General features: G+C 52.0%; 1 protein-coding gene across 1 annotated transcript; it reads right to left on the reverse strand.

Moving 5' to 3' along the window:
• Nucleotides 1-211: 211 nt before the first annotated feature.
• On the reverse strand, nt 212-3,150 carry LOC144146650 (uncharacterized). The gene has a single exon (XM_077678586.1). The coding sequence runs from the start codon at nt 3,023-3,025 to the stop codon at nt 212-214; it is 2,814 nt and encodes a 937-aa protein (XP_077534712.1). The 5' UTR covers nt 3,026-3,150.
• Nucleotides 3,151-13,526: the final 10,376 nt, after the last annotated feature.

The following is a 13,526-nucleotide window of genomic DNA, read 5'->3' on the forward strand; positions in this document are numbered from 1 at the left end:
AGCCTTCTGTTTTTTTTCCTCCATTGTGTGTCTAGGCTCTTCATGTAAAGATAGCGTAACACTTTGGCCGCCCATTTCTGATAATCCATATTTCTAAGTCGTTCTTCAAGAGAGAGAGAGAGAGAGAGAACAACTTTATTAAGCTTCCTGCAGTAACCCCTACCCCACCCTCTTCGGATGGAGTCTTGGGTCGACGAGGCCGGACGTCTTCTTAGCGGCGAGAATCGCTCCCGGTGGTCTTCGGCGTACTCGGGTTCCCCCTTTCTGCCTCCGGCCCGTCCGGTCGCTGCCTCTCGACCGCCGCTAGAATCTGCTGGACGGCCTTGCGTTGCACGCCGTAGTCGTTGGATCTCTTCGCCTCCTCTATGTGGGGCGGGAGAACGTCGGTGCCATTGTTCGCGCTTATGCAGTCTTTTAGGATGTGGGCCAGCGTGTCCCGGCCCTTCCCGCACAGTCTGCACACATCATTCACGTAAACCTCCGGCCACAGGTGCTTGGCTAGCACTGGGGTAATCACTGAGTTTGTCTGCAGTTGACGGAGCACAACCGCCTCTTCCCTAGTCAGTCCGGGGTGAGGCAGGGCCATCGTTCGTCTTCCTAGTCTATACCATGAGATCACCTCGCTGTAACTGGTCATGGTGTCCTTGTCGGGGCGATCCACTTCGTCGGCGACCGCCGTTCCCGTGGCACGGCCGGCTAATCCTCGCGCCACGGCGTTGGCCGTCTCGTTGTGGTTGGCGAGCCCCAGCGAGCTCGCCACCCCTTCGCCCGCATGTGCGGGGAACCACTTAATTACCACACCGTCGTTGTCGCTGTTGGTTTCGGCCTTGCGTAGAATACGCGCGGCCGCACAGCTCACCCGGTTCTTCGCAAAATTGCGCACTGCCGTTCGCGAATCACACAGCACCGTCTTTGTTCTTGGGTCCGCGATGGCGAGTGCCACCGCCACTTCCTCGGCTTGGTTCGGCGACTTGGTCTTCACACTTGCCGCAAGCCTGGTCTCGCCGGTCTTGGCTTCGACCACGCTGACGCTGAAGACGCCGTTGATGTTTTTGTAGCTGGCCGCGTCCACGAATACCGCCCCTTCGTCGTTTGAGTGAAGTGCTATCAGCGCTTTAGCCCGTGCTTGTCTTCTTTCCTTGTTGAACGTTGGGTTCATGTTCCGTGGGATCGGGCTTACGACGATGCGTTTGCTCGTCTCCCGCGGTATCTGCTCCCCCGTCTGCAGATCTTCTCTGACGCTGACGCCTAGTTGTCGTAGTATTTCTCTGCCGGTCTTGGTTTCCGATAGTCTTGTGAACTGCGCCGTCTGCTGGGCTTCCGCTATTTCCTCCAGGCTGTTGTGGAGTCCGAGGGCTTCGAGCTTCTGCGTGCTCGTGCCTCCTAGGAGCCCCAACGCCGACTTGTATGCCTTGCGCAGCATCGCGTCGACTTTCTTCCGCTCGCACTGCCGCCAATTGTGAAAGGCGGCGACGTATGCGACGTGGCTGACCACGAAGGATTGAACGAGTCTTACGAGTCGTTCCTCTTTCATCCCACCTCTTCTGCTCGACACTCTTCTTATGAGTCGCATCGCCGCGCCGGTCTTGGCGTCGAGTATGGAGACCGTCTCTCCGTTGACCCTGCTGCGTTCGATGAGCATTCCTAGGACTCTGATCCTGCTTACTTGGGGAATGGTGAGTCCCCCCTGTGTTCTTACTGTTATATTGTCGCTGTCTCTGGTGGGCTGCTTGTTGCGCCTCGCTCCCTTGGGCGGGATCACTAGGAGTTCCGACTTTGCGGGGGAGCATACCAATCCCGAGCCCCTCAGCTGGTCTTCTACTGCTTCCAGTGCTTCTTGTAGTTTGCTCTCGATGTGGCCGTCGCTTTCGCCGGTGACCCATAGCGTTACGTCGTCGGCGTAGACTGTATGTCGTACCCCTTCGACGCTCTGCAGTCGGTTGGCGACCCCGATCATTACTAGGTTAAAGAGCAGCGGTGAGATTACCGCTCCCTGCGGCGTTCCCTCGCTGCCTAGTGTCTTCTCTGGTAGTTGTAGGTCTCCCGCGCAGATTCGGGTTGTGCGGTCGGTAAGGAAGTCTCTGATGTAGTTGTACGATCTTTTTCCCAGATTCAGGCGCGATACCTGGGCAAGGATCGCCGAGTGCCGAACTTTATCGAAGGCACTCTGCAGGTCCAAGCCCAGTATTGCTCTGTTGTCGTTGGTGTTGATGTCGTAGTCTACGATCTCTCTCTTGAGCTGTAGCATAGCGTCTTGGGTCCCTAGCTTACTCCGAAACCCGATGAGCGAGTCCGGGTATAGTTCTGCTTCTTCGAGGTAGTGTTGCCACCTGTTCATGAGTACGTGTTCTAGCAGTTTGCCTACACACGACGTCAGCGATATCGGTCTTAGGTTCTCGACGCCGGGTGGTTTGCCCGGCTTCGGTATTAGAATCGTTTTGGCTTCCTTCCATCGGCGCGGTAGCTTTCCGGCCCTCCAACATTTGTTGAAGTACTCCGTCAGTGCCGCGACCGTTGCGTCGTTGAGGTTTCGTAGTGCCTTGTTGCTTACTCGGTCGGGTCCCGCCGCCGATCTTCTATTGAGGTCTTGCATGACGTTTCGTACCTCCCATTCTTCAATGTCCCGGTCTATTTCGGCGTTTTCCGTTCCCTGATATTCTGGGTGTTTTTCTTTCGGGGATTCCGGGAGGTATTTGGCGTCGAGTTTTCTCTTCACCTCGTCCTCCCCGTCCTTCGCGATCGCCTTGTGGATGATTTTGCCGAGTTTATGCTGCTGTTCGCCCTTGGTTTGGGTTTCGTCCAAGAGGTGTCGGAGCAGTCTCCACGTTCTACCCATGTGGAGTTGTCCGTCCGCCTCCCTGCATGTCTGTTCCCACTGTTGTTTGCCGAGCTCCCTGCTGTGTTTTTCTATCTCTCTGTTAATTTCGGCGATCTTTTTTCTGAGCTTTCTGTTCGTACGTTGTTGGTTCCATTTTCTTTTTAAGGCTTCCTTTGCTTCGATGAGGTGGGCCAGTCGGCTATCCATCGTGTGTACGTTTCCGTCTGTCTCTATCTCAATCGTTGCTTCCTCGGTTGCTTCCACGATCGCTTTTGCCCACGTGTCTATGTCCTCTATTTTCTCGTGCTGAGTTGGGAGGTGGCGGCGAAACTCTTCCCAGTTCGTGTATTTGTGTTTTTTTCTCTCTTGGCTTGTGTCGTTTCCGAGTGGGACTCGTATCTCTATGATCATGTGGTCGCTGCCGAGATCGATCTTGGTGTTCTTCCATGTCGCGTCCCCTCTGCCTTCGATCCTTACGAACGTCAGGTCCGGGGTGGTGTCTCTGGCGACCGATGTGCCCGTTCTCGTTGGGGTCTCAGGATTCGTGATCAGTATTAACCCTGCGTCCGTCGCGTCTTGCATTAAGTCTCTTCCTTTTTCGGTGGTCTTGTCGTAGCCCCAATCGTAGTGTGGTGCATTAAAGTCGCCCCCGATTACTACCGTTCCTTTTTTTATCGTTCTTAGCGCTTTCTGCATGAGCGTGGGAAACTTCTGTTTCCTGTGCCTCGGACTGCTGTACACATTTACGGCGAGTGTGCTTGTCTTCGTCCTCCTCCCAATGATCACCTCCACCGCGCAGCTGTCGGTCCAGTTGCCGGTGTTCAGCTGGTGCTCGACGAAGACGATGCCCTTACGGACGAACGTGCACACCCCGCCGATAGGCCTGTGTGCTCCCGTCTTGTTTTCGCTCAGTGTCTTTGCAGCTTTGGCGTCTGCTCTGTACCCTGGTAGTTTTGGTGTTTCTATGCAGTGCGTTTCTTGAAGCATGAAGATGTCTGGTTTCCTGTCTATCCCTTCTAGGTGTTGTATTATCGTTGCCCTTTTACTTTGGTAACCATTACAGTTCCATTGCCAGATTAGGAGGTCCCTGTCCGGCTTCTGGTCTTTTACTGTCTTTCGGTGTGGCTTGGTCCTTGTACTTGGTGTTGTTGGGTCCATAATTGTTGCAATTTAGTGTTGATCTGGGTCTCCACGTTTTGCATGAACGCTTGCGTTTGGGATTCCATGCTCTGCATGAATGTTTGCAATTGGGTTTGCATCTGCCTCATTCCGCTCTGCAGATCCTGCAGCGTTTTCTCCATCTTGCTAAACTTATCCTTCGTCGTTTTTGCTAGCTGTTCGCGCTCCCTGTCCATGCGGTCGAGACGTGCCATGAGTCTTCTTTCCTTGGTGTTTTCGATGATCCTTTTCTTGTTGCTGGGTTCCGTGGGGTGTTCTTCGTCGCTCTCGATGTTGCTCTTCGTGGCTTCTTCTTCGGTGACGGCTGTTTCCTCCTTCCTCATCGGTGCTGGTATCTCTGGGGCGGCTTGCTCCTGTTTTTGCGTTTGGGTCTGAGCCATCGGTTGGATGTTGGACCTCAGTGCCTCAATTAGCTTGTCGATCTTATCGTCTATCATTTTGAGCATCCGTTCGCTGCTTTCCCTGATCATGTCGTAGACTTCCTTTCTCGTGGGCTTTTCTTCGCTTCGTTGTTGTTGTTGTTGTTTGCCCCTAGGCACTTCCTCTGCTTTGGCTCCCTTCACTGCGCCCGACCACGTCAGCTTTCCTTCGCGCTGAGGCGGTGGCGGGGGCTCCTGTCGGCTAGCATTTCTTCCACAGCTGGTACTGCGCCGTCTACTCTCGCTTCTCTCCTTGCTTGCCTGCAGGTGCGGGAAGTCTGACGTCTTTGGTGGCTTTGTCTTCTGCAGCTGTTGTTGTTCTAACCCTGTCCTTCGCTCCCATCGCCGCTTCGTAACTACGAAGGGCACCTTGAACTTGTTTTTGCACACCCTGTCTCCCGTCGGGTGCGCACCCCCGCATAATTTGCATCGGGGCTTACACACTCCTTCGTGTTCCGCGTTAGGGTTAGCTATTCCACAAGCGAAACATACTCTAGCCTCCGGGGTCGGGCAAACATCAATTCGATGTCCAACTTTGCCGCAGCATCGGCATACTTCGTGGTGTTTTCTGTAGAGTCCGCATTTTATCAACGCCGCTCTATATTTCACGTATCTGGGTACCCTATGTCCTTCGAAGAGGACGATGACTGCCGTAGAGTTTCCGATTCTGTGCGCTTCAAGCGCTAGCGGATTGTACTTCGTCACAATTGCTTCGTTAATGTCCTCTGGTGTTTCGTCGATCGCAATGCCTCTAATTACTCCTTTGACCGTCCCTTCGGGCGCGGTTCGGTATGCATAGACTTCGTACTCCATGTTTCCGAATTCTATGGTCTTGACTCTGGCGTACACTTCGGCTCTTTCTTCGCTTGGGGTGCTAACTACTAGAATGTTCTGCGCCGCGTTGACGCACACCGTATCTTCACCTTCGTGTTCCCTCACCGTACCTGCGGCCGCCATGATCGCGCCCGTGACAACCGAGGTCTCGATCTTGGCCATGTTTAGGCCTCCCCTCGGTCTAATTACAATCTTGTGGTCTTCCCTGGGTATCGTTGCCGGCATACGGGCAGCTCTCTTAATGTTTTCCGTAACGCGCTTGGTGAAGTTAGCCCGCTCTTTAGGTCTCGATTGTCGTTCCGAGGCGAGAGTTGGTCGCTCACCTTGCTGGCCCTTGGTTTTACGCATTCTTCTGCTCGCCGCGATCCATCCGCTCGACTCGCCGGGCGTCGCGTCGCGGCCTCCTACTTGAACGCACGTTCTTCCTTCGAAGTTGCCGACGGTAGTTGCCGGCATGGTCTCGGGTTCCTTGGCCTCGCACACCTCCATCGCCGGTGATGACGCCATCTTGGTCGTACGCGTCGTTAGGCCTGGCTCCGGGGAGAGTGCCCCCGTGGGCCGTACTCGTGAGCTAGGCCTAAGGCTTAGCTCGGCGTGCACATGGCGAACTTTCAAAGTCCAGAAAACGGTGAAAGTTCACGTACCACTTGGTCGATGGTAGTATCGGCCGGTTCCCCGTACCGTACCGCTCACTTTGGTACCAAATCAACTTTCGTAGCTGGCAATTACGCTGCATTAATCGTCACAATTGCAGGAGCTGCAACGGGACACGTCCGCTCCCTCCGGCGATCGCAGCGCCCTCGTTCTTCAAAACATATTTTGCACTGTGCTTCTCTCACTTCGAAAGATGCCCATCCCATGTCTCCCTGCATTGCCTCATTTGTTGTTTTACTGTGTTCTCTTAATGCCAATCGACCCTCTGATTAACTTCTAGCCCTGATTGAATCTGTGATTTGGCACACACTACTGCGTTTGAAAGGGTGAGTGCTGGTACCATTACTCCCTTCCAGATTCCTCTCACTACTTCATATCTGTTATATCCCCACAGTGCTCTGTGCTTCATGATAGAGGCGTTTCTTCTGCCTTTCATTCTTAAATGCTCCTCATGAGTTTTAAGTGCGAATGCGCTTCTTAAGCGAGCCTGAAGCGTCCGCCGCCGTCCGCATAGCAACAGCTGCGGGTGCGGGCGCTCCTCGTCTTCCTTGGCAACGGGGGGAGATGGGCGCGCGCTGCCTGGCCGCTGACATGGCACATAGCCACGTGGGGGATTGGCCAGGAATCTCCTCGTCTTCCTTGGCAACGGGAGGAGATGGGCGCGCGCTGCCTGGCCGCTGACATGGCACATACCCACGTGGGGGATTGGCCAAGAATCGGGCGTGAGAAGGGCTAATGCACCCGCTTAAAGGAGTACTGACACGAAATTTCAAAGCTGAGATCCGCTCTAGCAATCAAGTACAACGACAACACAAATAGGTGTCTGTGAATAAATGCATCTTTCTTTCTTTGTAGTTGTGTGTGTGTGTGTGTGTGATCTCTCTTTCGCGAACATTACCGAACCGCGCAAATTCAACTCGTGCATTCGCACTTTCACATTCTTCCCCTCGGGGAAATGCGGGGAATTTTTTTTAGATACGCCTGACCTTCGTTTAACCATATGCCCAGATATTTGTATTCCGTTACCCACGTTATTCCCGCTTTTTGAACGAATACCGATTCGTTACGGGCGTTGTCATTAAAAACTAGAAACCAGACTTTGCTGTGCTAAACTCTGATCCCAGTTCGCTGGCTTCTTCGCCGCAGATATCTGTGAGCTGTTGCAGACACTGTTTGCTATCTGATATCAGTACCGGGATATGTTGCTCCACTTCCTGTCCTTTGCGGCTATGCCATAGATTGAAACCTTTTTTACTGCCTTAAAGCTTTATTTCTAGTCTAGCCATGTGCAACATGAACAGCAATGGCGACAGAAGACAACCCTCCTTTAAACCTCTATTTGTGACTACCGGTTCCGGGCACTTTTGGTCCTCCCAGGAAATTTGCACCTCGCTCTCATTGTAAATTCTCTGCAATAGCTGTAAAAAGTCCTGGCCTAATCCCCCCCGCTCAAGTATGCTCCATAGAAGTTCTCTATATACGTTGTCGTAGGCTCCCTTTATATCGAGAAATGCTATCCATAGAGGTCGCTCCTGAGCCATTGACACCTCCATGCATTGGGTTAGGACAAATAAATTGTCCTCAAAGCGTCTGTATCATCTGAAACCATTTTGTAGTTCACCCAGAATGCTGTTCCCCCCTATCCACGCGTGTAGTTCCACTTTTCTAGCTTGCATTGCCAGCCTGTATGCCGCTAAGGTAACTGTAATAGGCCTGTCGAATTGGCATCAGCCCTGTCTCGTTTACCTTATATATCGTCTTCATCCTGCTCTTACGCCAATTGTCCGAAACTTGCTTAGTTTTTATCACTTTTTCGATTGCTCCAATCACTTGTTCCTTGCTTTTTGGACCCAGCAGGTTGCCCAGCCATATAAGAATTCCATCCGTCCGTGTTGCCGTAATAGCTGGAACATTTTCTTCTGCTTTTTTCCAGTTTAGATTCTCCAACTTTAGCTCTCTATCTCGACGCACTTCGCTTGCCCCACTCCGTGAATGCTGTAGCCCTCTCTCCGTTTTTCTGAACTTCTCTTGTATCATGGAGCGTATGTGAAATACCGCTTCTTCCCCTTTTAGTACATGGCCTTCGCCGTTTATGACATGACGTTGTACTTCTCGGTCTTTTTCCTTAGTTCCTTTACATGATTCCAAAACTTTCTCGGCGCGCCTTTATCCTTTGCCCGTATATTCGAGACCCATCGCTCACTTTCTCGTTTGAGTTTTTGCTGTACAAGTTTTTGTCCTTCCAGCTTCTTAAGGCGGTACCGATTCTACTTCAATGTTATTTCCTCTGTTTGCATTCCCACTCGTTTGGCCTCCGTGTGCTCTCTCGAGGCTTGCTGCCTTTGTGTTATAGCTTCCTTGATTTCCTTGTTCCACCAGCTTCTAGGTTTTCTTTTTCCTTTCCAGTAGTTGCGTTCTTTCGCGTTCGTTATCTTTCCTTGAATGAAACCGATCAGTTCGCTGTATTCCCAATCTTTCGTAGGTTGTCTCTCGATTTCCGTCTCCAGGCTTTTGGCAATATTAGCCATTTTCTGATCGAATAATATCAAGGCGTGTACCACCGTTTTCTGGTTTTGACCTTCTATTTTTCTAAAAGTCAATGTTATCCGTTTGTGGTCACTTCCTAAGCTGTGGGCACCTATTTCATCTATTTCCATTAGAGTCAACCTTTCATACACTTCTTCTGAAAGAAGGCTGTAGTCTATACTGGACGGCTTTTCCCCTCGTTGACAAGTAATTTGCCCCTCACATTTATTCTCTCTGTTTACTACAATGAGATTATGTTCTTCACACATATCTAGTACGAGTTTGCCGTTGCGGTCTGAGTATTCGTCCAGGTCCTCAATGTGGGCATTCATGTCTCCCACTAGAATCACTTCTCCCGATTGTCTTATATGGTCGAGGTCCCTCTTAATGCATCCTACCAGTTTTTCATTCTTTTCGATAACCTCCCTGTCATCACCTGACTACAGATAGGGGACTCCCAACTGCGGTTCTCTTCCCGCTATCGTGCCCTTAACCCACATATGTTCTTCGCAGTTTTCGTTTACTCTGTGCCAATTGGCTCCCTGTTGAATAAGCAAGCCGACCCCTCCCCCCCTTCTAGTACCTACCGTTCGATTACAGACCTCTCATATATATTCATGCATTGCTGGGGGCTCTTCTAAATCTCGAAGTAAAGTTTCTGTAAAGGCATATACTTCAGTTTTTTTTCTTTTTCTATTTGACCGCGAACCAATAACCATTTTTCCCGTGATCTGCCACCGTGCATCTTTATGCAGTTAACCTAAGTCACCCAACGCTTTTTCTTTCGGTTTATTCTTTTCCGATGTTTGGGATAAAAGTCGGTCACCGGGGGGACGCCGCTTGCCTCCTCGCTCGCCATTATTGCTATCTCATGCCCCTTTCTAAGCTTTTGTGCGCCATGTGTGCTAACTTTGGTAGTTTTCTTTGCGCTGTACATTCGACTTTGATCGCAATCGCTTGTCCCTGCCGCATTTTCACTGTGCCTGTTATTTAGTCCAGCTTCCGAAATGCTCTTGGCCCCCATAAAAAAGCTACCGCCCGCGTAGCTAGTCCCCTTCCAACCGGCTCCGCTACGCCCGTCCCTAACAAACGCCCGGCCCCGGCACGCACGGTGCACTTCCCGGTTGAGGTCAACCACTTCAAAATTCATCGCTTTATCGAGCGTCCAAATTGCTGGTGCTGGCCTCCTCTACCCTCAAATTCCGGCACCGTGCAGACCGCGATCTGGTCGTCGTCCGAAATCGCCCGGAGTTCATTGACCCCCTTCGCCACCTGCTTCGCTATGCCTCGTCCTCTTCCCTGAAGCACGTCGTTTAAGCCCCCCACTATCACCACTAGGTGCTTCTCTGTCATTGCGTCCCACACCTGCTCTTTCGCCTTCTCCATCACCACGCTAACCATCTTTCCAGGGAGCGTGCTAGCCTTAACTCTGTTGTCCTCCCCTACCCTCTTTGTAATCACCTGCTCTGCCCTGCGCATGTTCGAGTCAGTCGCCCACAATGATGACTCGCCGCTCCCTTGGTTTTTTAAGTGCGAATGCACTTTATAAGCGACCCTGAATTCCGTTGACCGCCGTCCGTCCACATAGCAACAGCTGCGGGTGCGCGCGCTCCTCGTCCTCCTTGGCAACGGGGGGGAGATGGCACATACCCGCGTGGGGGATTGGCCAGGAATCTCCTCGTCTTCCTTGGCAACGGGGGGAGATGGGCGCGCGCTGCCTGGCCGCTGACATGGCACATACCCACGTGGGGGATTGGCCAGGAATAGGGCGTGAGAAGGGCTAATGCACCCGCTTAAAGGAGTACTGACACGAAATTTCAAAGCTGAGATCCGCTCTAGCAATCAAGTACAACGACAACACAAATAGGTGTCTGTGCATGGCACATACCCACGTGGGGGACTGGCCAGGAATCGGGCGTGAGAAGGGCTAATGCACCCGCTTAAAGGAGTACTGACACCAAATTTCAAAGCTGAGATCCGCTCTAGCAATCAAGTACAACGACAACACAAATAGGTGTCTGTGAATAAATGCATCTTTCTTTCTTTGTAGTTGTGTGTGTGTGTGTGATCTCTTTCGCGAACATTACCGAACCGCGCAAATTCAACTCGTGCATTCGCACTTTCACATTCTTCCCCTCGGGGAAATGCGGGGAAATTTTTTGGCTGCGCAGGTGTTTTTCCCGCCGAGGCTTTCGCGCTGATTGCCTCTGAGTAGCTCTCGCGCGGCGGCGACGCCTTCCCTCCTTACGTGACAGCGTTAGGGCCCTCTCCGTGACCAGCGCTGTCATGTCCGCCCGCTGCCTCATGCTCGGGGGCCCTGGCCTCCCCTTGTCTTCCGGCCTCGGAGTCCGACACCCTCGGTGCGCTTGCCTCGTGGCGTACGCAATTGCTTTCCCGAAAGGCATCCCTCGGCACACACACGCTTTCTACGGGTCTAGGCCCGCTCGTCACAAGTCCACTCGTCATAGGCCAACTCGTCACAGGTAAACTGGTCAGGAATGCCAACTCGGCACAGGGCATTTCGTTCGAGGAATTCCCGTGTCGCCGGAATATTCGTCACACGGAAAACTCGCATTACGAGCTTATTTTGGAATGTTAAAGCCATGTTTCCGCCTGCTATACGTCGCCTATTTAAAAATGATATAGGCGAGCAAGTGTTCTTTCAAAGTTTTTGACGTAGAAAGTTAGGTGAATATGCCGTCATACCGAGTTAATTATATTAAAATGATAATCGCATCCAAATGTGTTTAAATGGCACGCAGAAAAAGTTAACAAATTGTTATTAATGACGCAGTGAACATGTTGTGCATGAAATACCTAAAAATGTTAATTGCACTCGCTTTGTACTGTTGTACTATTTGCACTGTTTTCTCTTTGTGGAGGCGTCTTCAGCGCTGGGTTCCGACGTTGTTCAGTGCATCAGTTGAGAAGTGGATGTTGCGGGCAATATTCCGAAGCGTGTTGACTGGGGCTCCGCTGTCGTGATCAGCCAGGATTCTTGCGATGCGATCGTTGACATCTTGGTACCGTGAAAAGCGACAACGGAACATGTTAACAAACAATTAACCGCCGCGGTGGCGCAGTGGAGATTACGTTGTGCTGTTGAGCCCAAGGAAGCGGGTTCGATTCCCGGCCGCGGCGGCCGCTTTTCCGATGGTGCTGGAAAGCGAAAACGTCCGTGTTTTCGAGATTTCGGCGCTCGCACATTAAAGATCCCCAGGGGTTCATAATGAATTAGCAGCCATCCGGTACAGTGCGCCTCATTCCCTGCAGCATCGGCGCGCTAAACCCCCACAAATAATCAAATCAACAAATAAGCAATTTCAAACCTAATGCAATGCCTGGTGGTCTGTCCTTCAGTGTTTACATAGAACAAAAAATTCCTCCAGCTTAGCTATGGTTCAAGCCTTGCGGGAGTTATTTTTTTTATTCCCAGACTGAAAGTGGGGGTGCGGGTTTGTGCAAGGGCAGGTGATACGCGCGAAAATACGGAAGTACCCCACCCAACACCTCTGACGATCAGCACTTTAAGAAGCGCAGTTCGCGCTGACCTCTCCCCCCCTTCCCCCCAAAGGAAAAAAAACAGCTCTTTATGCCCACCTGCTGGTCGCACAGATCTCCCCACGCCCTCCTAAACAGCCGTAACGAATTCACCATTGTAGAAACCAGCCTCAGACCTGGTTTCAACGCCATTTTCCGGTCAGGACTTCTAGGCTTTTGTTCACCCTGCCGCGGTGTAACGAAATCCATGCGCCGACAAGGCGCCTTGCACGAGAGTTCCTATCTCGGGATGGCACTGTACCAAAAGGCCGGTGTGACGAGTTGGCCTATGACGAGTTTTCCGGGGACGAGTGGGCTTGTGACGAGCGGGCTCGTTCCCGCTTTCTACCTGGGCTAGCTTCCCTTCCAGCCCCAACCGCGGTTGCTATTCGGCGTTCAGCTCCTCCACTAACCCGTCAACCTGTACCTTCAATTGCTCCTTCTCCTGCTCTACCCTGTCGAGGCGCGACTCCATTGCACACATTCTGCACATGAAGTCCTGCCATTCGGCATCCTCAGCTGTCTCGAACCTTGTATACTCGAGTGGATACTCCCGCTTGCACCTCATGCACGCAACGCCCGGCTTCTTCTTCGTCAGCATGTTTCGGAGCTACCTGACTGCCGTCCACAAAGTTATTACTGCCGCTTTCTCCCGCACGTGCTACGCTCGAAAAGAAAGGACAAACGCCGTGCGATGCTTGCCTACAGTATCGTTCTTTGTTGGTGCACTGTTCAAACGGTGCTTAAACACACTACTAACACTTAACGTTACTTCTATTTGCTCTACAGCATTACCTCCCTCAGAGAAAAACAAAACAAAGACATCGCATTCGCCGTCTGGGCCGTCGTCGCTGCGCTTGGAACAAACGTCCGTCGTCCGCTGCGTCCGTTTCCAGCTCGGAACGCCACGTGGTGTAAGTATTTCGAAGCCTCAGGCCGTGTCCACGGCCTTCGTGATCGGCTGCCGGCGGCGCACCGTTGCTCCGGCCGTCCCATTCGGCGCGCCCCCAGCAAAAACATGTAATGTGGCTAACTCCACAACACGCCGTGAGGTGGCGGTGTTAGCCGATGGTTCGATGATTCTTTTTATTTTGATAATATTTTTTATTTATGTTTGTATTTTTTGGCGAGGTGATTGTACAGTGGCGTTGAGACTAAGGCCGCTGTGCAACGCCACCCCGTTACAAAGGGGAAGCCACTAAGCAACATCAGCATCATCATCATCATCGGCAGCTTGCACCCACTCCCCTGGACGGCTTTGCGGGGCACGAGTGGCTGCGTGCCTTTGCTACCGGAATTCGCGCAACGGTGTTGCAGCTTCATTTTTGTTGAGCTGACCAACCGAACGACCAGGTCATGAAGTCCGCTTGCCTCAGAAGCGTCGAGGAATAGCACTGAAACCAAGATATGTCGCTGTGCGGCGAAAAGTTAATCGCGTTGTTATTTTTGCGCTTGATCGGTGCACGAGGTTTCGGTGGGGACATTTGTGTACGAAACCTTTTCGGTGACAGAATTATCGCGTTCTGTTGGAACAGCCGTTACATTTTTATTTCCGC

This window comes from Haemaphysalis longicornis, unplaced genomic scaffold (genome assembly GCF_048455015.1).
Source record: "Haemaphysalis longicornis isolate Haplotype H1 unplaced genomic scaffold, Haemaphysalis longicornis Haplotype H1 scaffold_7, whole genome shotgun sequence".
Taxonomy (NCBI): Eukaryota; Metazoa; Arthropoda; class Arachnida; order Ixodida; family Ixodidae; genus Haemaphysalis; species Haemaphysalis longicornis.